Source organism: Peromyscus eremicus, chromosome 8a, assembly GCF_949786415.1.
Source record: "Peromyscus eremicus chromosome 8a, PerEre_H2_v1, whole genome shotgun sequence".
Classification (NCBI taxonomy): Eukaryota; Metazoa; Chordata; class Mammalia; order Rodentia; family Cricetidae; genus Peromyscus; species Peromyscus eremicus.
In genome coordinates, this window is record NC_081423.1 from 88,360,512 (window position 1) to 88,384,521 (window position 24,010).

The 24,010-nt window shown below is 46.2% G+C and overlaps 2 protein-coding genes, 2 non-coding genes and 1 pseudogene across 7 annotated transcripts in view; 3 read left to right on the top strand and 2 right to left on the bottom strand.

Moving 5' to 3' along the window:
* Nucleotides 1–1,775, bottom strand: part of Ern1 (endoplasmic reticulum to nucleus signaling 1) — a 105,203-nt gene extending 103,428 nt beyond the window's left edge. The window contains exon 1 of the mRNA XM_059271984.1: nucleotides 1,536–1,775. Coding sequence (XP_059127967.1) covers nucleotides 1,536–1,595 — 60 coding nt within the window. The 5' untranslated portion in view covers nucleotides 1,596–1,775. The remainder of the gene's footprint in view (nucleotides 1–1,535) is intronic.
* Nucleotides 1,776–14,871: 13,096 nt separating this feature from the next.
* LOC131918136 (small nucleolar RNA SNORD104) lies at nucleotides 14,872–14,941 on the top strand. The gene has a single exon (XR_009380876.1). It is a non-coding gene; the product is annotated as a small nucleolar RNA SNORD104 (small nucleolar RNA).
* Nucleotides 14,942–15,126: 185 nt separating this feature from the next.
* On the top strand, nucleotides 15,127–15,258 carry LOC131918157 (small nucleolar RNA SNORA76). Its single transcript, XR_009380895.1, has one exon. It is a non-coding gene; the product is annotated as a small nucleolar RNA SNORA76 (small nucleolar RNA).
* Nucleotides 15,259–16,287: 1,029 nt separating this feature from the next.
* Tex2 (testis expressed 2) overlaps nucleotides 16,288–24,010 on the bottom strand; it is a 122,318-nt gene continuing 114,595 nt past the window's right edge. For all 4 annotated transcript variants that reach the window (XM_059271988.1, XM_059271986.1, XM_059271987.1 and 1 more), the window contains 2 exons: nucleotides 20,637–20,757; nucleotides 16,288–17,952 (listed from right to left, as the gene is read on the bottom strand). In XM_059271988.1, coding sequence (XP_059127971.1) covers nucleotides 17,830–17,952; nucleotides 20,637–20,757 — 244 coding nt within the window. In that variant the 3' untranslated portion in view covers nucleotides 16,288–17,829. The remainder of the gene's footprint in view (nucleotides 17,953–20,636; nucleotides 20,758–24,010) is intronic.
* Nucleotides 21,822–22,846, top strand: LOC131917862 (nucleophosmin-like; annotated as a pseudogene).

The window sequence follows — 24,010 nt, forward strand, 5'->3', positions numbered from 1 at the left end:
TTAGGCACAACTTGAAAATATTGACATGCACTAAAACTAAAGCTAAATAGTTATTTCTGGCTCCTTACCCTATATTGCTGGATGACAAAAACACTAAAATCTAGCGAAGGAAGAGTCAATGCAAAGCTGTGGGGAAGGAAACCATATACACCTCGGCTGTGAAAATATGAAATGATCGATTTCCACATCAAACATTCAATCATTGTGTTTATACACTCTGTTTGTGAGCAGATACCAGGCAGCAATCAATCAACCCAAGGTGAAGTGTTCAAGTTCAAAACCTGGTTCTAGTTGTGAAAAGTAGATCTTTTCTTTTTAATTAGGAGAGAAAAAAACAAAACAAAACAAAACCCCCCCAAAACACCTTGGGTCTGTCATTACGAAAACGCATATAAATTTTCCTTTGGGGTAAAAAAAACCTTGAATTTGAAAAAGTCAACCTTCTTTAACACTTCAGTAGTTTCTAAATTCTAATTTCTTGTTACTCCGGGAGCACAATTATTTACCTACAAGGCCTAAGAGTTCAAAGAGTTCGCCAGAGTTAACAAGGCGGCTGGCCCGCGGGTCTCCACACATCAGTCCTCCACTAGGACACCTGGTACATGATAAGCCCTATTAAAGGGAACACGGTACCTTCAAAGAGGTCATTAAACAGGACCAGTACAAATGTGCCATGCCTACATCCTGAACAGTGCGTTTTTCTTTTTAAAAAAAAATTTAAGCCCTCGGTTCTTCCAACTAGAAGATGAAAATAACCATGTCCGCCCACAAAATGTCCTCTTTAGCCAAAGTGTCCAAACCCTAAATGGATAAAGAGTTAAATAAATATAAACCGGGACCATTCTTCTTCCCCAGAAAACAAGATGAGACGTTTCTGACGGCCCCACACGTGAGACAGCTTTAAGTTTTGAAGTGACTTCAACTCTGGCCCACTCATCGGGTCTTTAAAAGGGTCCAATGCCCACAGCTTACTAGCAAACCAAAGCACTGGCAGGAAGCCCCCTGCCTCCGAATACAAAGAAACCTTCGGGACAGGTAAGTAGAACCCAGCGGCTGGGTAAAAGACGCCGTACCCAATTCCCAGCTGCATTCCTTTCGCAAAGTCGCATTTTTAAAAACTTTGGAGCAAGGATTCCCAACTCCAGTCACCACCCGCTTCGCCCGGCTTCGGGTGTCCTTCCGCGGCCACCGCGGCCGAGCCGGCGCCCACCTGTGGAGACGGCGGGGCAGGTGGGCAGCGCGCCCGGGGCTCGGGCCTTCGGGAGACAGCTCCGATCGCGCGCGTCCCGGGCCCTGGAGCCGCTGCCCGCCTGGGCCGCGCTGGCCGCGAAGGTGCCTCGGGAGGAGGACGCTTGTGAATGACCGCCAAGCCTCCCGCTGCCGCCTCAGCGGCGGCGCCCGGCCTCCCGCCGCTGTCGCTGCCGCCGCCGCCGCCGCCGCCTCGGCCCGGCTCGGACGCCAGCCACGGCGGCCGCGCCGCTCTCCTCCGGCCACCAGCCCGCCCGTCCCCGCGCCGCACTCCCCTGGTCACTCACCCCGGGGCCGGGCGGCGGTAGCAGCAGCGCCAGCAGGAGCAACAGCCACCGGGCCGGCATGGCGGGGACGCGGCCCTGGCTCCGGGCTCCACCGGCCGATACTGGGGACGGAGGGGACAGAGGGCTGGGCGGGGGTGCCGCGACGACAGCGCGGCACCGGCGGAGGATCGGTGGACACGGAGCTGACTGGGCGGCGGCGACACCCCCATTCCCGGCCCTATAAGTGCCTTGTGCCGCGGCTTCTTCCGGTCGGGGCGGGCTAAAGGGCGGTCCGGAGGGCGGAGCCCGTAGAAGGCGGGGTCACTGTCTGGATGGGGCGGAGCCTACGCTGGTTTTGGGGGCGTGGTGATCGTGAGAGGGCGGGTTAGACCGAGGCCAAGGCCGGGCTAGCTTGGGGCTGCCTTCTGCCCTTGGGTGCTAGAGGCCGAGACGAACTCTGGGCTTTCGGTATTTGTTGGCGCTGTGCTTTCGGAGAGATAAACTTGTCCGCAGGCCAAGGAAAAATGACATCTGCCACCCCACCGGAGGCCCCACTCGTCTGACGAAGGACCTACGGCATGAGGCTTGCTCTGGAAGAAGAGGATGCCCAACAACTCTCCATGCTGCCAGCAACCACTTACTAGGGTTGCCTAGGCGACCTCTGGAACAAGGGTTTCAGCGGCTGGCGGCCCTGAGCTGCCGCCTCAGAGTTCACTGTGGAGGGTCCTCCAGCTGTGCCTCATCCAGTCCTAAGGCCCCTTTCTTGCCTTGCCTTGCCCTCAGGAATTCCCCCAATTCATGTCCCGCAGCCATCCGTTCCCCACGGTATGAACCGCAGCCAAGTCATTCACCAAAAATTATAAGAAGGAAATCATGTGGCTCCTTGTGCATGTGTGTTTACGTGACCTTTGTAGATGTGGCCTGGTGAAGCTTGAGATGACATGTGTCACAACTCTTTGGAGGGTGTGGGTGGGCTGAGGACTCCAAGGTCTATTTAAGGTTTGTGGGTTATTAACCAGAATTAATGAGACCAACAAGTTGTTTCGTCACTGGGTCCCAAGCTGCCCTCCACTGAGCTGGAAGAGGGAGGAGAGAACTTGTTTATAATAAGAAAAACTAACATTTGGAGCACAAGGAAAAAGTAGATTACTTATTATTCTAGTAGAAAAAAGGAGTTGCTGGGGGTATTACCTCAGTTGGCAGTCTTGTGTAGCATACATGAGGCCCTGGGCTCCATCTCCAGCCCTCTAAAAACTGGGTGTGTTGGCCTAGACCTGTAATCCCAGCACTCTGGAAGAGGATTGGAAGTTCAAAGTAATCCTTGGCTCTCTAGTGAAGACCAGCCTGGGCTACATGGGGCCACGAAGGGAGGGAAGCAGGGACAAATTTTCTCATTTTTTTCCTGTCTTGCTGCTTTGACAGCACGTGGTAAATTTCAGGTTTTTTGAGGGAAAATGTAATCCTAGGGAAAAAAAAAACAGCAAAGTAGTGTATGTGTGCTGTTTATGGGGGGGGGGGGCTAAGTGTTCAGTCTGTGTGTGCTTTGGGTCAACTCTATCCAACTATAACAGAACTGTCCCTAGGAAAACCAAATCCTGTGGTAAGAGTTCCTAGTCTTACCTCCACCCCCAACCTGAGGCAATTCCCATCATACTGCAGAATGCAGAAAGCTTGAGAGGGGGAATCCTGGCCATTTTGAAAGCAGCAGACACAATTTGAAGTGTTACCCACAGGTCTCAATGCAAATAAGTTTGGGGTTTGGGATTGGCAGAGAGTATAGGGGGCCAGAAGTTCCAACCCTCCTGAGCATGGTGGTCCAGGTAGCCACGGAGCACCCAGAGCCCTGAATTGGGGAGGAACACTTCAATGACTGATGACATGTCTAGACTGCAAGCTGACAACAAGATCTGTAAGACCATGTCATGTGCTTGAGGTTTCAAATAAAGGAGCTTGGAGCCAGTGAGAATGGTTCACACTCAGCAGATAAAAATGTACAAGCCTGACAAGCTGAGTTCAGTGACCCATAACTATTAGGGAAATGAGAGATGGCCCTTCTGAAAGTTGTCTTCTGACCTCTACGTGCACATTGTGGCACATTCGAACCCACACTCAGACTCACACATGACACAGTAATAAACCTTTTTTTAAAGTTTTTTTTTTTTTTTTAAGCTTGATTGAAAAAACACTGCTTTGGGGCTAGAAAAATGGTTTAGCAGTTATGCACAGTACTGCTTTCCCAGAGGACTCAAGTTCAAGTCCCATCACCCATATCAGACCACTCTAGGGGCATCTGACACCCCTGGCCTCTGTGGGCATCTACACTCATGTACACACAGACACACAAATTTTGAAAAAACAAAAGACTGCCTTCATAGTCCTTCTCCTGTGCATTTCTTCCAACATAATAAATCTAGGGATAGAGCTGGGATGATGGAACAGAACTGTTATGCCAGCATTTAGGAGGGAGAGGCAAGAGGATTAGGAGTTCAAGGCCAACCTCAACTGTACAGTGAGTTTGAGGCCAGCCTGGGCTATGTGAAACACTACCTCAAAATACAAAGGGCTGGGGAAAGGTCTAGGAGCTGGGAGCAGAACTTGCTGTACTGGAACTCTTTGACAATTCAAAATGTCACAGTGACCCTGTAAAGGTAGCAGATGGAACACAAAAAGGAAGGGTGACCTTAATCTGACTCATAAATCATCTTTAAAGATTCCGAAACAAACAGAAATCACCCAAGGACCAGGAGCCAGGCAGGAATATTCATCTCCTGTTGAGGTGACCAAATCCCTCGGCTTTGATTGCTCTGCTACACGTTCTCTCGAAATCTCTGCACCACTGAATTGTTCTTAGGCTTAACCAGCCTACATGCTTGACTGGCAATTCAGATTGACAAGTGCTGGGGTTTTATTTATGGTCAAGTTGCCAGAATCTTGCTCCACAGTCACATGCAGCCCAAAACAACTTTTTACTTATGTTAAATCAAAAGCAGGCATCGCTGATAAATATAAAAACTGAAATATTTTAGGGCTTCTCTGAAATAGACCTGCCCATCTCAGGTCCAGAAAATAGACAGTGAACAATCTTTCTGGAGTCTTATTAAATAATCCCCATTTTTAAAGGTCAAAATGAGATGGGTCAGCAGGTAAAGGTACTTGGCTGTCAAGCCTGACCACCAGACTTCAATCCCCAGAATCCATCCACGTGGTGGGAAGGAAAAACTGACTCCCAAAAGTTGTCCTCTCACCTCCATATGCACACTTTGGCATGCATGCCCACACAAGGACACACACACACACACACACACACACACACACACACACACACACAAATAAATAAACATAATTAAATTTTTTTAAAGGTTAAGGTTATAGTCTTAATGCAAAAATAGGCCACCACAGATAAATATACAACACACACACACACACACACACACACACACACACATTTGCACACAGTAGATTGAACAAAGGTTGACAGAATGTCTGGGGAGGCGAGAGGAAATGAATTAAACAATATTAATTTTATTTTTCTTGGAGAGTTTTTAAAAAATCTATTTCCAACTCCTTTTGTGATTCCTTCCTTACTGATTCAGCATATGTAGGGCAGAGTTTAGAAATCTGTGTATTTTACACTTTGCACAGATGAATGGAGGCAGCAGAGACTGGGGCCAGCTCACTACGGATAGCCCGTGTTAAAAACACACTGGCAGAGAATCCTTATAGTGTTTATTTTAGCAAATGCTGCCCTCTAGAGGAAGAAGTTATGACTTAGATTTGCAGGAATTTTTGTTTTTTGTTTTACTTTTTTTTTTTTTTTCTTTTTTTTGAGACAGGGTTTCTCTGTGTAGCCCTGGGTGTCCTAGAAATAGCTCTTTAGACCAGGCTGGACTCAAACTCACAGAGATAGACCTGCCTCTGCCACCCAAGTGCTGAGATGAAAGGCATGTGCCGCCGCCGCCGCCGCCTGGCCCAAATCAATTTTTTAAAAGCAACCTCCAAGCTGTTGTCTCGACAGTCTTGAATTTACAGTACTTGTGGGGTAGCAATGGGTTAAATGAAATGATGTAACAATCAAAAGATGTGCCTCCTTCCTATTGTGGGGTTTAAGGAAAATTAAAAGCTGCTGTTGCTGGGTGTGGCTCGGTCTAGTGACTCTTCTTCTAAGATAACAGGATTGAAAAAGCAGTGCGGATTGTTCTAAGCACTGTTATTTACAGATTGATATCCAGTATCCAATCCTGTCACTGCTGTTTGTACTTTCTTAGATTGCAAAAGCTTGCTCTCACTCCTGCTCACTCCTGCCCACTTTCTCGGGCCACCCCCCCTTTCTTCTGTGCTGGGGATCAATCCCTAAGAGTATGCCAGGCAAATACTCTACCACTGAGCTACCTGCTGGGCACAGGAGTGCTAAGTCTCATCAATGCTGCTTCTTATTGTTTGCTGTTATTTGGAAATGTGCACACACCTGCCTGTAGGGTCATCTTGTGCAACAGTTCTATCAGTTAGGTATTAAGTAGAAGCATTTTATTGAGGATACAATAAGCCTGGGCATGGTGGCACATGCCTGTAATCCCATCATTTGTATGGCTGAGACAGGGGGACTGCTGAGAGTTTGAGGCCAACCTTGACTACATAGATAAGTTCAAGGTCAGCCTGGGCCACAGAGCAAAACTGTCTCAAAGACAAGCAAATACCAGAAGATACATTAAAACCTAGAAAGGCCAACAGCCCAGTAAGTAATACAACTAGAAAAAGGCAGAACCTAGTTAGGACCCACGGATCAGCAAGGGTTGGTGGCTCATACCTATAACCCCAACACTCGGAGGGTGAGACAGGAGGATCAGGATTCCAGCTATCCTCAAGCACATTACAAGTTAAGAGGCCACTTTGGGCCATATGAAACGCTACTTCAAAAACAACCAACCAAACTGGGAATAGTGACATAGGCCTTTAATACCAGCACTCAAGAGCAGAAGTAAGAGGATCTCTGTGAGTTCAAGGCCAGTGTGGTCTACAGAGTGAGTTCTAGAACAGCCAGAGCTACATCATGAAATCTGTCTGAAAAAAAAAAAAATCAGAAAATATAACAAGAATTAACCAAACAAAGAAAACCTAAAATCAAACAAGAACTCAGATATTTACTTAACTTCAGAGCCTTGTTTAGTTATGATGATGGAAGTTATGCCCAGTTCCACTCGTACCTAGTTGCTATTCTTTTTGTTATTGTTTTGTTTGTTTTTTTGAGACAGGGTTTCTCTGTGTAACAGTCTTAGCTGTCCCGGAACTAGCTCTGTAGACCAGGCTGGCCTCAAACCCACAGAGATCTGCCTGCCTCTGACTCCCGAGTGCTGAGCTTAAAGGTATGCACCACTGCCCAGCCTTGTTTTTTTAGTTGTATTTATTTATGGGGAGGTGTGCATGCCTCTTGTGGATAGCAGAGGATAACTGGCCTGAGTCAGTTCCCTCCTTCTACCTTGTGAGTTCTGGGGACTGAACTCAGGTCACCAGACTTGGCAGCAAGCACCTTTACCTGATGAACCACCTCACTGGCTGCTATTCGTGCCCCATGCCCTTAGTCTTATGGCAATGTCCTGTTATGTGTGCTGTAACTGTAGTTAGAAGACAGTGGCCCAAGCTGGCAGTTCCTGGAATATCAACCATATTCCCTCTATATTTGGGAAGATTGCCTTCAGAAGCCCATAATCTAAAGACACCAAAATCCCATTCCAATCCCTTCTATATTAATAAAGTGGCATCACATTTGCACGAGCTATGCATAGCCTCCTGATAGCCTCCTATATACTTGAAGACCTACGTTATACCTATGTAACCTGTGATACCTACTGCACAGTATGGGGCATTGTTTGGGAAAACCATGAAAAAAATAGCCTGTATATGTTCAACACAGGTGAATTTAAAAACCCAAATAATTCTGATCTGTGGTTATGGAACCACAGATGTGGAACCCACTGATACCGAAAGCAACCTGCACTAAGAGCAGATACAAGTTTGCACAAACAAGTGGGGACTATGAGCTTTGTCTGAAACCGTAGTCCAAGTCTGCCCATCTCCTCTTGGAGCTGTGCAAAAGATTGTAAAAAGATAGCAGCCAGCTGGCTGGGGATGTCAGCCGAGCCCGGCTTCCTCTAGGGGGGTAGCTTAGGCTCATCCTAACTGGTTATTTGCTCACTTGCTTCTGAGCTGTTGTGTTCACACCCGTTTGTGCCAAGGCTATGATGCCATGGCACAGAACTATACCGTATTAGTGGCCTCGGGTCCAACACAGTGCTAGGACGGAGTGACCATCCTCCCAAACATCTCCATTTCCTCACTGCCCTGTCCTTCTAATCCCCTGATATCTCGCCTAATTCTGTAGAACGTTTTGGAAACTTCTTTTGGATAGTTCATAAACATCCTTCCTCTAGTAAAATCTCTGCAGAGGTCTGCTTTCATACTGTTTTCCTGTGGGCCACTGTTTCGTTCCAGGCTGTTTAAAGGGTTTGAACATTTCCTTTTCAGATATGGCCATTTCCTGGCTTCTTCCAGACTCCTGGCTATTTTCCTTCCTTTGAGACTTCGGGCACCCACACACCTAAACACATATACACACACCACTCACCCCCTACCCACGGTATTCCCTCCCCCCCCCACAGATGTACCACATAGTAAAATAATAAATCTTATGAAAAAGACCTAAACCTTAGCTGATTGTTATTGTTTTAGAGTCTCTAGCTGGGGCTGGCCTCAGATTCCATACGTGGCAAAGGATGCTCTTGAACGTCTCTTCCTCCTGTTTCCACCTCCTGAGTGCTGGGATGACAGGCTTGCATTACCTCAGCACATTTATGCAGTGTTGGGAGTGAAACCCAGGACTTCCTTTCATTCATAATTTTCCCAGAATGGAGCAGTCCAAATGTTCACCACCCACGGTAAACAAAAGCTGGTACAGGGCTGAGGAGGGGACTCAATGGGTAAAGCACTGGCTGCTCACATTCGAGGACCTGAGTTCAGATTCCCAGAGCCCACGTAAAGCTAGCCACAATATTACACATCTGTAATTGATGCTCCTGTATCAAGATGGGAGGCTGAGGCAAGAAAATCCTCACAAGCCCATGGCCAGCTAGCCCGTCATACAAAGCAGCAAATGAGAGGCCTTGTCTTAAACAAGATGGAAGATGAGGGATGACACCTGAGGTTGCTCTCTCATTTGTGTGCCACGGCATGCGTTTTTACAAATGTCGTCTCTCTCCCTGTCTGTACCACCCCCTCACACACACACACACAACAAAAAAACAAACAAAAAAAGTGGTTTATCCACTTTGTGAAATACTATTTGGCAATCAAGATGGATGAAATACTGACATAAAGTACAAGATTGTAATCTTGAAAATGTTAAGTAAAGCCAGGTGGTGGAGGAGGAGGAGGTGGAGGAGGAGGAGGTGGCAGCGTCGGTGGTGGCGCACGCCTTTAATCCCAGCACTCAGGAGGCAGAGGCAGGTGGATCTCTGAGTTCAAGGCCAGCCTGGGCTACAAAGCAAGTTCCAGGACAGCCAGAGCTACACAGAGAAACCCTGTCCTGAGGAAAAAAGAAAAGGAGAGAGAGAGAGAGAGAAAGAGAGAAAGAGAGAAAGAGAGAAAGAAAGAAAAAAAGGTCGGCTGGGCGGCGGCAGCGCACACCTTTAATCCCAGCACTCGGGAGGCAGAGGCAGGCGAATCTCTATGAGTTCGAGGCCAGCCTGGTCTACAAAGTGAGTTCCAGGAAAGGCACAAAATTACACAGAGAAACCCTGTCTCGAAAAACCAAAAAAGAAAGAAAAGGTAAAGTAAAAGAAGCCAGTCGTAAAGGTTCCCATTCTTACCATCCTGTTCACAGAGGGCTTAAGTAGATATAGACAGAAGGTAGGCAAGTGGATGCTTAGGGCTGGAGGAGAGGATGAGGAAGTTGAGACATAATGATCAGGGCATAGGGTTTCTTTCTGGGCTAATGAAGACATTCTAAAGTTAATAATGGTAATGATGCCCAACTTCGTTCACATAGCAAAGCCACTGGATTATTCTAAATGGGTAGGTTGTAGCTGTTTTTCAGTGAAGCTACTAGAAATATGTAAATGGTCTACATATACCAGCTAAAAGGCAGACGTGGGGGCTGGAGAGATGGCTTGATGGTTAAGAGAAACGCTGGCTCTTCCAGAGGACCCAGGTTCAATTCCCAGCACCCACTTAGAAACTTACAACTGTCCGTAACTCCAGTTCCAGGGGGTCCAACACCTTCTTCTGGCCTCTGTAGCACTGCAGACAGGTGGTGCACCAGACATACATGTAGGCAAAACCACCACACGCATAAAATAAAATTTATCTTCTTTTTTTTTAAAGGTAGACATGTAAACTAAAACAAACAAAAAACTCTCAAAACTTCAAGACTCAATTATATTTACAGGTATTAAAATTCAAACATAAGTATGTAGGAGGCTAAAAGTCAAAAGACAGAGAAAGACAGGACAGCAGTCCAGGCGTGGCAGCACGCACCTGCAATCCCAGCCCTGGAGAGGCTAACGTAGGAGGTCAACATGGGCTACACAGTGAGTTCAAGACTGGCCTGCGCTACATAACAAAGGCTGGGGGGGCAGGGCAGGACTAGGAAGGTTATGCTGATATCAGATGAGCTAGCTTTGAATTAACAGGGACACTTCACAATGATGAAAGAACCCACTCATGAATAAAACTTAACAATCCTAAATGTGTAAATACCTTAAGTTGAACTTGAAAACAAAGCCAAGGTAGACACAACTGATGGGCAACAATGAAACTAGATTTCAACATTCTCTAGTTTGCTGATAGAAGAGAACCCAGAGGTAGAAGACAGGGTTTTTCAGTCTCTGCACTATCGACATTTTGGGGCCAGGTTTATTTTAAATTTTACTTTCTTTTTAATTGGTCAGATAATCCTGGGACTGCAGCAGAAGCAGTCCTGTGCACTGTAGATGTTCAGTGGTCCCTCTGGTCTCCACCTGTACTCATTTCCTAGGGATGCTATAAGAAGTGCGCAAAACCAGATGTTTAACAATAATAGCAAGATGCCTCAGTGGGTAGAGGTGCTTGCCGCACAAGCCTGAGGACCTCAGTTTGATCCCTGGAACCTGTATCTTTTAGTTTCTGTTCTGTTGCTATGAAGAGACACCATGACCAAGGCAACTCTTAGAAAATAAAGCATTTAATTGGGGTTTGCTTACAGTTTTAGAGGATTAGTAGTTCAAGACCATCATGGCAGGAAGCAGACAGGCATGGCCCTGGAGCAGTAGCTAAGAAGCTAAGAGCTTTATATCCTGATCCACAGATGAAAGGGAGAGTGAGGAGGACACAGAAAGCAGGAGGGAGGAGAGAGGGAGGGAGGGAGAAAAAGAACGCCCAGTTTAGCCTTTTGAAACCTCAGAGTCCCATGTGTCCCCCCCTCCCCACAACACACCTCTTCCAAAAAGGCCACACCTCCCAAACCTTTCCAAACAGTTCCATTAACTGTGGACCAAGCATTCAAACATATGAACCTAGGGGGGCCATTCTCACTCAAACCACCACATCTTATAAAGGGACAAGGAGAGAGCTGACTCCACAAAGGTCTCCTCTGACTTACACACACACTCTATGCCATGGGCACACCCCACACAAACACACACAATCAGACCACCACACACACGCAAACACACATATACACAAATAGTAATACAAACAAGATAAAATTACAAAATAAAATAGAGAGCTGGATATAGTGATACACACCTTTAATCTCAGCGCTTGGGAGTTTGGCTTCATAAAGAATTTGAGACCAGTGTGGGCTATGAGACTTGGGCTCAACAAAACAAAACAAAACAAAACAAAACAAAACAAAAAACAATAGCCATTTCTTTCATAGTTACGCAGGCCAGAAGTCTGAAACAAAAAGGCCAATAATGCCAGGCTCCCTCTGAATCCTCTGGGGAAGACTGTCTTCTGCTTCTTCCAGCTTCTGGACACCCCCATTATCCCTTGGCTTGTAGGAATACCTCTCCAGCATCCTTTGTCCTTAAATGGCTATCTTCTTCTTCTTTTTTTTTTTTTAGATTTATTTATTATGTATACAGTGTTATGTCTGCAGGCCAGAAGAGGGCACCAGATCTCATTACGGATGGTTGTGAGATGGTTGTGAGCCACCATGTGGTTGCTGGGAATTGAACTCAGGACCTCTGGAAGAGCAGTCAGTGCTCTTAACCTCTGAGCCATCTCTCCAGCCCCGTCTATCTTCTTCTTGTGTGTCTCTAGGTCTGAGTTCCTCTCTTCTTACCAGGAGTGTCACACCACATTAGGGACCATTCTAATTTAACTTATGACATCGATAAAGACCCTGAAGTTACGACATTTCTCTCTTCGAGGACACAACTCAGCCCACACCACAATCCTACAGGTGTCAGTGACAGCCTTCCTCTTTGTAAAAAGCCAAACTACCTCCAGACATTGCCAAATGACCCGTAAGTGGCAACATTGCCCCACTGCTGGAGATTCACTCCTGTTGGAGATGTGAATAACACCAGCAATGCCTTGGTCTACAAGCTACTTGTGGAACATTACCCTCAACAGCAACAAATACACAAATACACAAAAACAGACCAAGTGCTGGACAATTAAATAAGTCTGGAAAACGACAGCTGACCTCTAAGAGGGTAGTTCTAAATCCCTGTGTCCTGGTATTCACCTCCGTGTGTGGGCCCCTTCCACATTGCACCAGGGTTGGTCCAAGTGATCAGTCAATTATGGAAAGTGATGGCATGCCCCTTCCAAGGCTGGCCATTTTGCAGCTCTCATTCTTCCTTCCCTCTGTCCATCTCCCAGCCATCTTACTCCAAGGGAAGCAGCAGGCCAGCTTCATGCTACAAGCAGTGCTAGAGAGACCTATGCAGTAAGGAACTAAAGCTGACTGCCCATAGCAGAGTGAGGCTGGAGTAGATAACCCGATCCTAACAAGCCTTCAGAGGAAGAGGGCCATCTGATGGAAACTGCACAAAGGATCCAGAACCAGGACTACCTAACCAAGGCCCTCCAGGTTTCCTATCTGTAGATGCAAATTCGTGTAATAGCCAAATGCCCACTGTAAGTCACTGGTGTGCCCACCTACACCACTGGGAAGGCTAGAAGAGAGCATCATATCCTCTGGAAGTGGAGTTACAGGCAGTTGCCAGCTGTTGACATGGGTGCTGGGAACTCAACTCAACTCATGTGTAACCACTGGGCATCTCTCCAGCCCCTAACTTTTTATGAGGCAGGCTCTCATGTAGCCCAGCCTGGCCTTGAACTCCATAAGTAACTTAGACTGATCTTGAATTTCTGATCCTCCCACCTCCATCATCCAAGTGTTGGTTTTGTGGATGTGTACCACTTTACCCAGCTCATAACACTCTTCTAAATAGCCAATGAGTAAAAGAGAAAAATTGCAACAAAAACTGGAAAATATCTTGAGCCAAATATTAATGAAAACAAAATATAATCTGTGGGATGCCTCTAAAGCAATCCTTAGTGTGAAAAGTATAGTTTTTAATGGGTTGTAGAAAAGAAGAAAGGTCTTTATTAATTTTAAGAAACTAGGCCGGCTGGGCTAGAGAGATGGCTCAGAGGTTAAGAGCACTAGCTGCTCTTCCAGAGGTTCCAAGTTCTATTCCCAGCAACCCCATGTTGGCTTACAACCATCTGTAATGGGATCTGGTGCCCTCTTCTAGCATGCAGGCAGAACATTGTGAACATAATAAATAAATAACTAAAAACAGATAGATAGATAGATAGATAAATAGATATTTTAAAAAATGAAAAAAAGAAAAGAAACAAGGCAGGCATGATGGCACACACATTTAACGCCAGCACTCGGGAGGCAGAGGCAGGTGGATCTTTTGAGTTCGAGACCAGCCTGGTCTACAGAGTGAGTTCCAGGACAGTCAGGACTACATAGAGAAAGACTATCTTGAGAAACCAAAATAAAAATTTAAAAAAAAAGAAAGAAAGAAAAAGGAAAAAAGAAAAAGAAACTAGAAGAGTCAGGAGGTTGGAACATACCTGTTATTGTAACTCTTGAGATAAGAAGTTCAAAAAACAAAGATAATAAAAAGCTGATAATATCAATAAAGCCAAAAATGATAAATCTCCTTGGACGGGTGAGCACACTCCTGATTCCCAGCACTCAGGAGGCTGAGGCAAGATTATGATTCAAGACCAGTTTGGGCTGTCCAAGCAAGATCTTTTCTGAAGAAAAAAAGGTTCAGGTGAGATGACTCAGCCGGCAAAGATCTCTAGAAACTTCCAAGTATCACATCTATCAAAGGACTATTGTGTTTTGTCAAGTAGCTTTTGATTGTATAGACAACATTATTAGTTTAGATTTACACATTGAAGAGCCTTGGCGTGTTCCCAGTTGGGGGTAGGGCTTTTGAATAATGTTGCTATTTACAATTACCTAGGAGCTCTTATGTGCGTACAAGTCTTAGTTTGTCTTGAGTAAATTTTCAGGCATTAATGGATCACATGGCAAGTGGATGTTTATAAAAAATTGTTCAACTCCTTTTCCAAAATGGCTATCCCATTCTGTACTCCCAAACATAAGTAACGGGAGCAAAGCTCTGTCGCTCTGCATCCTCACCAGCTTTGGTATCAATGACGATACACACGCTTTCAACCAAAAACACAATATACGAAATGAAGATTTTAAACGGGGCGTTTAAACCTCAAGTGCTGGGATTATGGATGAGTCATCACGTAGGGCTGTAAGAGGATAGTCAGGAACTGAGGACCAGGAAGGGTTAAATGACCCAATTCATCACAAAATCAGGATTCGTTCTCAGATACCGTCTAAGCTCCTTCTACCGCCCGGGTTCTTTAGGCTCGTTTTCCCACCCTCAGCCTGGCTGCTGGGACAGAATACCTCAAACACATCACGTTTTTACTTGCGTGGGTCAGCTTGCTGCTAAGGGATGCGCTAATTACAGAGCCCCGAACTGAGTTGTAGGGGAGGAAAAAAAAAAAAAATCCGGAAGCCGCGAGCCTGCAGCTCGCAAACTGCCAGTTTCTTCCCAGCTCCATGGTTGGAATGTGACCTTTCTACACTCTGGAGGACTCAGAAAGCAAGACCAATGAGCCGATCGCTCCTGTGCGCATGACAATAAAACTGGGTTCCTATTGGTCACTATCGCAAAAGCCCGCCCAATAACTTCCGGAAGCCTTCTTTAAGTGAAGGTCTCGCGACCATTTCTGCCTCTTAGCGACCGGCAGAGCTCGAAGGTAGTGTGTTCTTTCCGTGGGCCGAGGGGCTGCCCCGTTTGTGGGTGGGCGGGCGGGCGGGCGGCCGGCAGTGATGACACTCCATACAAAGCACGCGTTAGACTGCTGATCCGGGTGATGCGAATCCGAGTCTGAGCCGACTGCCGCGGCCGCGGGGAATGGCGGGCCCGCCAACTTCCATCCCCTCCTCACTCTAACGTTTCTCTTTCAGATCTGCCCAGCGGAAGACAGCGGACAGCGTGGACCTCTCCACCCTTTCCCCAAGCCTCTGAATAAAGTGTTTTGACTCTAAGGCTGGTGTCCGTGTGTCACTGTCCCCGACGCGCTGCCTTTGAGCCCCCGGCGGCCTTCCTCGTGGCGCCGGGGGTTAAGCTGCGGCGCCATAGCAATTGCTAGCGCATAACTGGGGCCGCCTGCCCATCGCGGGCGGCCCTTTTAACTGCTAGGTACAGGTCGAAACCAGCCTGCCACAAGGCTCTTTGGGGTTGAGACAAGGCAGTTTGCAGGCGGCATATGCAGATCTAACGTGGCTTTGGAGTAACCGTGGCGCAAGGGTGTACCTGTTGGGTGATAATTGAGATATGTCTGGCCTATCCAGAATTGGGCCTGGGGGTGTATAATCGCCATCTGTGGCACTTGGGTGTTGAGGCGGCTGAAATCTGGCGGGGGAGGGAGGCAAAGTAGTGGCTAGGCGACACCTCCTAGGGAGTCAAGGTCAGTAGGGGTCAGTGTTTTGACTAGCAAATATGCCAGGGGCTGGTAAAGCCAAATGGTATGCACTAGTACATCAAGAAAACTGGCGTTTGAATAACGGAGACCACCCAGTGATGCTATAGAGAATTTCTGAGACAGGGTCTCACTGTCTATTATAGCCTTGGCTGTCCTTTGCCTTTGGGATTAAAGGTGTGTGCCACCACCGCTCTGCTACAGAATTCTTAATGCTCCCGACAGTAAGAAAACATTCTATTGAAGCTTTAGGCAAGCTAAATTGTCGGGTTAGCTTACTAGTAAACAATTAGAACTAGGGATATAATTTGGACAACGCCAATGACTAAGCCAAGGAACCCTTACACTTGGAAAGAGTGCACAGGCATTGGGGGGGGTCAATGCACAGAGAATTAACTGCATTGTGAGCCCCAGTTAGGGATCACCACATCCCGATTCCACAGTCAGCATGGTTCTAATAGGAACAGTAGGGCCTGCATTGCATCCTAATGAGGCAGCTGAGCCTAATTTCAGATAAGCTGAAACCAGTCAACAGAAAGAAAGCTTAGAGGAGCCAGTCCCAAGGCCAGTTTGCCTAGAAAACAAGATTAGTCCCTCATTTTACCCCTTTACTCTTCCCATAAAGGTAGGCTGATAACACAGTTGCATTCCCACCTCAACATAGCTGTGGTCTAGGAAGGGTGGATATAACCAGCCTGAGGGTCCAAGTGTTCCACTTTTATGGGCTTTTCTATAAATAACAGATGCTTATCTGGTGTTTGACATGAGATGTTTATTTTGTGAAACAATGCGATTGTAAGTCCCCACATACTATATTTTAAGTGCGACGGTACAGTCGTGTAATCTCTTTACACTGTAGTGCTTCTTTCTAGTCTTTCGCCTTCAGTTGCTACTGCACAGAAAAGGAACAGTGAACAAGACATGTGGACTCTGATAGGCAAACTGGCCTATACAATGAGTAATTAGGGCAGTACATTGACTGGAATGATCAAATAATCTGTCATGTTTTAATGGGATGACTAAAATAATCAAAGGTTCAAATATAATTTTTTAATATATTAATTTCTTTAAAGTCATCTTCAGGCAAGGTGCTGTTTAAAAAAAAAAAACACTATTAGCTCTGTCCAGGGACATTAAATTATCAAAAGTTACCCAAGGTAATTCTGATATTGGATGCAGCTTTGAACAAAATTGTATTAGGTCTTCTCAAAGCAAATTAAGCAATTAGAGCCCCAATTTGTAAACTAAACATTCTGACACAATGCACAAACTTAAGTTGGCAACATTAAAGAAAGGTCACAAGTGCACGTGGAAATGTAGTGCTTGACGCTGACTAGGAAGTAAACAGTCCTCCTTTGGCCATCAGAGAAGGGGACTGCCCACAAACCTCCCAAACCAGTTAGATGAATAAGGCCCTCCCATCCCACATGAGGCTTCCTGGAGCACACAGAAAACCAGAAAAGAACAGCTTGGCTCCGGCTTTCTGGCCCCATTCCATCAGTACCAGGGAGGAACAATCAGTCATTGTGTGCAGTGTGTGATATTGTCACATATGCTCATGTCTCCGGGACATTATCAGGATTGGTTAGAAGCAAGGCGATTGTACCTCATTTGGGATAGTTTGATCTCATGGCTTTGCCTGATGTTCACATGAAACCCACTGTCCCCGCCCCAGCTGAAAGTGTGTTTGTGGGTGTGTGTCCTATGGCTACTTGCTTCCAAAATGCACAATTTAATATGAAAAAGAGTTGCTATGCCTATCTACCACCAATGAAATGGCTCACAAAACCACACTCCACACAGGTTACCACAGTGACATTCTTCAAGTGTGGAGGGCTGCAATCATGCGTACAAAGTGTAGAGTGGAAAAATGTTCCATTGTGCACCAGCTGCCTGAGGAAAAGCTTTGGAGGAATCAAGAGGCAAGGAGAAGGCTTCCAGCTGTACAGCTCGATCCAAAAGTACTCTTGTTGCCACAAAACCTGGTAGACTTAAAAAAAAAAAAAAGAAAAGAAAAGCAAGCCACGGTGTTAGTCAACTGTAACTTCTGGCCCCACCACGATGGTTCTTCCAGTCTCCTTTGCCAGTCCAAGCTTTGCAACAGACAACCAGACACCAGTCACCGGGTGCAGGGAACGCCACCTCACAGTGGAATGGGCACCGCAGGCAGAGGGCAGAAGCAGTCCTTTAAGAGACAGTGGCTGTGGACCAGTAAAGGCCAGCCCCACAGCACAGATGGCAGCCACAAATGCCACACCTCAAGCTAGGTCTCATACTGGGAATGTCCCATTTTCACCCATCACAGCTGGTCAGAGGCCTCCACAGGGGGGTCTTTCAGGAGGCAGGAAGTGGAGCGAGGGTCCATGGCCGAGTGCATTATAGGGATATAAACATCATCCATGTTTGGCATGACAAAAACTTTCTGTGGGGAGATATTAAAGAACAGCCACACGTCAGACAACTGCCCTCCTTTCATAATGAAATTTTCCTGTACATCCAAACAAGTTCTACCATACTGTCAGCGTATGTGTATGTCTTCAATTTCATCCCACCTTATTTTCTGAGACAAAAGTCTTTCACTGAACTCAGAGCTAATCAATGTAACAAGACTTGCTGGCCGGCAAGTCCCAGCACTGGGATTTTATGTGGATGCTGGAGTTTTTAATTCAGAGCCTCAGGCTTGTGTAGCAAGAACTTTACTAAGTGGCCAGCTCCTCCACACTTGAACTCAGAAAGCCAAGAGCTACACTACAGCACGAATACAGGAAGAACCTAGTGTGTCTGCTTTGTGGTAAGGGCCCTCAGTTTCAAATGCATACATTAACTACGTAAGAAATGTTTAACAATGTTAATGCAGTATTTAAAAATCATTATGTCCAGGACATATTCCAAGTGAATTCATCCTTTTAAATCGTAGCCCAAATGTAGGCTGGGTTTTCCACATATGAAAAAAAAAATCCTAATATGGTGACTGCCCCAAGGATGATCAGTGGTACACAGTGATTGTTCCTTGCACACTGTTTATAACTGTGTGTGGATTCTGATGATGCCTTTGCTCTTCAGCAACACCCTTAGAGAAACAAGAAAGTACACAGGGCACCACAGCAGGGGCGGCCGGCAGCCTCGGTTTTCCAACCTGTCTCCAATCTCTGTCCTCCCTCTCATTCCTTTGGTCTGTGTATCCCAAGACCCCCCAAAAAAGTGATCCACTTAAATGATAATAAGACTCAGGGATGTAAGAAAAATGGAAAACCTGAAGGCATGAGGTTTTCCCCCTAACTAGGTTTAAAGCATTTTTCCATCTGGTGAAAATAGTAGGCTTTTTATCAGAAACTAGTTATTAGTAGCTTTTAAACAGCAATAATTGTTTTGTTTTGTTTGTTTGCTTGTTTGTTGAGACAGGGTTTCTCTGTGTAACAGCTCTGGCTGTCCTGGAACTCACTTTATAGACCAGGCTGGCCTTGAACTCACAGAGCTCTGCCTGCCTCTGCCTCCCCAGTGCTGCGATCAAAGGCGTGCCCCACCACCGCCCGGCTGACAACAGTAATCATTTTTAAAAAGACAAAAGGGCCGGTAGGATGGTTAAGCAGGTGCAGGGGCTTGCTGTCCAAGTCTGGTGACCTGAGTTGAACCACTGACACTCACGTGGTGGAAAGCGAGACCTGACTGCAGGTTGTCCTCTGCCCTCCACACAAAACTCCAAGTGGGATTCGGGGAGACACCTCATTCAGTAAAGTGCTGTCCCTGCAAGCATGGGGACCGGAATCCGGTCACCAGAACCCAAGCAGAAGTTGGGCAACCCAGTGCTGGGGAGACAGGCAGATCCCTGGGGCTCCTTGGCCAGCCGGTCTAGACTACCTGTCCAGTTCCAGGCCAGTGAGACACTGTTTCAAAATACAAGGTGGGTACCACCTGAGGAATAACAGCTAAGGTTGACCTCTGGCCTCCACAGGCACAAACATCCACCTGCACACACACACACACACACACACATACACACACACACACACACACACCTTAAAATATACCAATGAAAAATAATGAAGTATTCTTCAAGGGAGAAATCATGACTAAGTAAATAAAACATTTGCTAACCCATAAACTTTGTTTTTCTTAAATATTTGAGATGGTCTCTTAAGGCTGTCCTGGAACTTACTCTGTAGACCAATCTAGCCTTGAACTCACAGACATCTGCCAGTGCTGGGATTAAAGGCATGCACCACCATGCCTGGTTTCTATAAAACTTTAGGGCAGTCATGCTTCAAATATTTGATCAAGTGGCTGGGGTGGGATAGGGTAGGGTGGATCAGTGGTCGAATGCTTGCTTTGCATATGAATGGCCCTAGGTTTGAACCCCAGCACCACAAACAAGTAAAACAAAGCAAAAATCTAATCAAAATTTGATAGAAACAGCTCATTCCCAGGGCCTCGGCTATGCTGCTACTGCTACCTTGGGGTCAGAATGCAGGAGGCAGAGTTGGAGGGTGAGCTCTGGCTTAGGAGTTAATTAGGGGAGGCCTCACTGATTTTGGATGTCCAAGACAGTTGTCTCTGGGACACAAGTTTCCTTGAAAGTCAACTGAACAAAGTAAGGCAAATACAACAGAGAGGCAGGGAACATCTTTCCTGGCCCCCAGCTGGGTATTGCTGGCCAGCCCGCTCCTGACTTCACATGGGGCAAAGTCAAATCCTGGAGAGTCTCTGCAGGCTCATTGGTACAGGACACTATCATCATCTTGCCTCTGACCATAGCTGCTATTTTCTTCGGAGTCTAGTTTGTCGGAAAGCTTCAGGGCCTTTGAAACCATAATTAAAACTACATGCACGCCTTTAATCCCAGCACTCGGGAGGCAGAGCCAGGCAGATCTCTGGGAGTTCGAGGCCAGACTGGTCTACAGAGCGAGATCCAGGACAGGCACCAAAACTACACAGAGAAACCCTGTCTGGGAAAACAAAAAACAACAAAAAAAACCCCTACATGCCCAAGTCTGAACACAGGTGTTTTCAACATAAGGATGATGGTGGTGGCTTCTATCCAATTCTCGAAGAGGATGTGGACCCAGATGAAATCCAGATCCTCCATTCCACCCAGTGTTCTTATACTACCTGAAACTCTTGCTCCAGTTTCTTCTCTATCCACTCCGTCACATGAACCAAAGTCACTTCCCTCTCTCCAAGCTTAGGCCGCGCTTTCAGCTCCACGTACGGTGGCTTCCGGAAACCATACCTTTTTGAAGAAAACAGTAACCACATTTGAGAAGCAGAGAAAGGGAGTGGCAAGCACTGGCACCCCAGACCGCTCACTGGCACCACTGACCGACCGCTCACTGGCACAGGGTTCATCACTCAAATGCTCTCCAGCTCCGAACCACCCCATACCTATTCAGGACAGCAAGTGTGAGCTCTGAACGCCTATGTTTGCTGGACAGTTTCGGGGCTCTGATGGATTCTGACCAGTGCTGACAATGGAGGAGGGCCTAGAGATATTGCAGAAAGCCAGGAACTGGGCATTGCCTTTTGGGTTTTGATTACCCTAAAATGGCAATAACTTTTTTCTTTGTTTCTTTCTTTGTTTTTTTTAATATTTATTTATTCATTATGTATACAGTGATCTGCCTGCATGTATGCCTGCAGGCCAGAAGAAGGCATCAGATCTCATTATAGATGGTTGTGAGCCACCATGTGGGTGCTGGGAATTGAACTCAGGACCTCTGGAAGAACAGCCCGTGCTCTTAACCTCTGAGCCATCTCTCCAGCCCTCTTTGTTTTTTTCAAGACAGAGTTTCTCTGTGTAACAGTTCTACCTGTCCTGGAACTCACTTTGTAGACCAGGCTGGCTTTTAACTCAGAGATCTGCCTCCCAAGTGCTGGTATTAAAGGCAGGCACCACCACTGCCCGGCTCTTTGTATTTTTAATAGAAGTAAGATATGCTCAGTACAAAAAACAACATATGTGTGTCTATGTATGTATATATGTATATGTATATACATATTTTTTTTTTTCAAAACTTTTGACAAATACAGTCTCCTCTGAATGCCATCCTTGCGAGATGGCACTCTCCTAAGTATACGCAGCAGAATGTTCGACAGACTGCTCTTTCTCACAGAGTCTTGTTATGGAGGCCAGGCTGGCTGGGAACTCTCAGAATCCTCCTTTGTCTCCTGAGTGCTACAGTCACGGGCGTGTGCTACCTCAAGCTGTCATGTCGTGCTTTTTATGCCTTCCCACCAGAGCAGACTGGCACTCAGATATATTGGCAAAGTGTCCAGACAAGCGGAGTGTGGTGGCACACACTTGTAATCCCAGCACTTAGGAGGCTGAGGCAGGAAGATCCCAGTTTGAAGATCAAAGACCCTGAGTAGAAACAGGGGACAGAGAAGTCTACTCCCTGATGTGATTCTATTCTGTCCTGAGGAAAAATGGCAGTTATCTTTGTCCAGCTTCCCTCACACCAGAGTATGTGCCTCCTCCACCTCAGGAAGTCCGATGGACATGGACATGAGCCACAACTATCTCGTCAGCTGTGAACTAAAGGCTGACAAAGATGATCACTTTAAGGAAGATAATGATGAAAGTGGGCATTAGTCACCATGACAACCATCCATTCAGGGCTGGGCGGAGCACACAGAGGCAATGAATTAGGAAGGCAGGCCACTCAAAGTGACACTGGCAACTGTGAACAGGTCTGTGCCACCAAGTTCCCCTTGGGGGCTTTGAAATGACAGCAGCTGTGGTCTTCAGGCTGAACTGTGGTTCAGGACCTGTGCACATCGGTGGACAGCACCAAGTAGCTGTAGAGGAAGATGCAGAGTCAGAGTCGGAGGAGGAGGAGGAGGAGGAGGAGGAGGAGGAGGAGGAGGAGGAGGACAAACTCTTACGTATGTATACAAAGTGATCTGCCCCTGGAAGTGGGAACAAGGGTCCACAGGAAAAGTGAAACTTGACGAAGATGACGACCGTGATGGAGATGAGGAGGAGGAAGAGGAGGTAACTGAAGAAAAAGCTCCAGGGAGGAATCTGAATGAGATCCTCCAGCCAAACAATGCACAAAAATCAAACCAGAATGGAAAAAAGACAAAACCATCAACACCAAGATCAAGAGGCTAAGAATCCTTCAAAAAACAAGGAAAAACTCCTAAAACACCAAAAGGACCTAGTTCTGAAGAAGACATGAAAGCAAAAATGTGGTTAAGTATAGAAAAAGGTGGATCTTCCCCAAAGTGGAAGGCAAGTTCACCGAGCCTGTGAAGAATGGCTTCCAAATGACTGACCAGGAGCCTCCTCGAGACCCTGGCAGTGGAGAAAGTCTCTTTAAGAAAACGGTTTAAGGGGCTGAAGAGATGGATCAGCAGTTAAGGGCAGTGGCTGCTCTTCTAGAGGACCCGGGTTCAATTCTTAGCACCCACAAGCAGCTCACAGCTGTCTATGACTCCAGTTCCAGGGGACCTGGAACCCTCACACAGACATATATGTAGGCAAAACACTAATGCACATAAAATAAAAATAAATAAATTATTTTTAAAAATGGCTTAAGCTTTGGCTGTTGTGGCCCATGCCTTTAATCCCAGCACTCAGGAGGCAGAAATAGGTGGATCTCTGAGTTCGAGACCAGCCTGGTCTACAGAGTGAATTCCAGGACAGCCAGGGCTACACAGTGAAACCCTGCCTGGAAAAACCAAAAAAAATTAAAAAAAAAATTAAAAGTAAAAAAATAAAAATAGAATGGTTTAAACAGCTTGAAATCTTTCACCTTATTCACTTATGTGGCAGTTGATATCTGGCTGTCCTTCTATAATGAGATTTCCCTACTGTGCTTGACAAATGCTGTCCAGGTTCCATTGCCAAGAATGTGTTACCTAAAATTTCTGTTCAGTTTTCAAGGATGGAACTCTATTCTTTATTTGGTTGTAACTATCAATGGAATGTTATGATTGGACAGTCATAGTGGTGGCCAGACATGGGAATGCTGGGGAGACAAAAATATATGTGTGAGCCGGGCGGTGGTGGCACACACCTTTGATTCCAGCACTTAGGAAGCAGAGGCAGGAGGATCTCCAAGTTTGAGATCAGCCTAATCTACAGAGAGTTCCAGGACAGCCAAGGCTACACAGAGAAAACCTGTCTCAAAAAACAAAACAAAATATAACAACAACAACAACAACAACAAAAGAAATATACATGTGAAATAAACTCAGTATTTTAATAAAGTTTAAAAAGGTCTAGACAAGACATTGAGTGTTATCAAACTATCTAAAACTTTAATCTGTCATTGACAACGTTATAGAAACACTGTAAAAATGTCAAATTGCTATGAATGTTCCTATTATATCTGTTGTGGCTATGTTTTTGTGGTGTGAAGGATGGAACCGAGGGCCCTGAACATGCTGAGCAAGTCTTCTACCATGGATTACCCGCTCTACTAAAACTCAGCAGTTAAGAAATGTATCAATTTGCCGGGTGGTGGTGGCGCACACCTTTA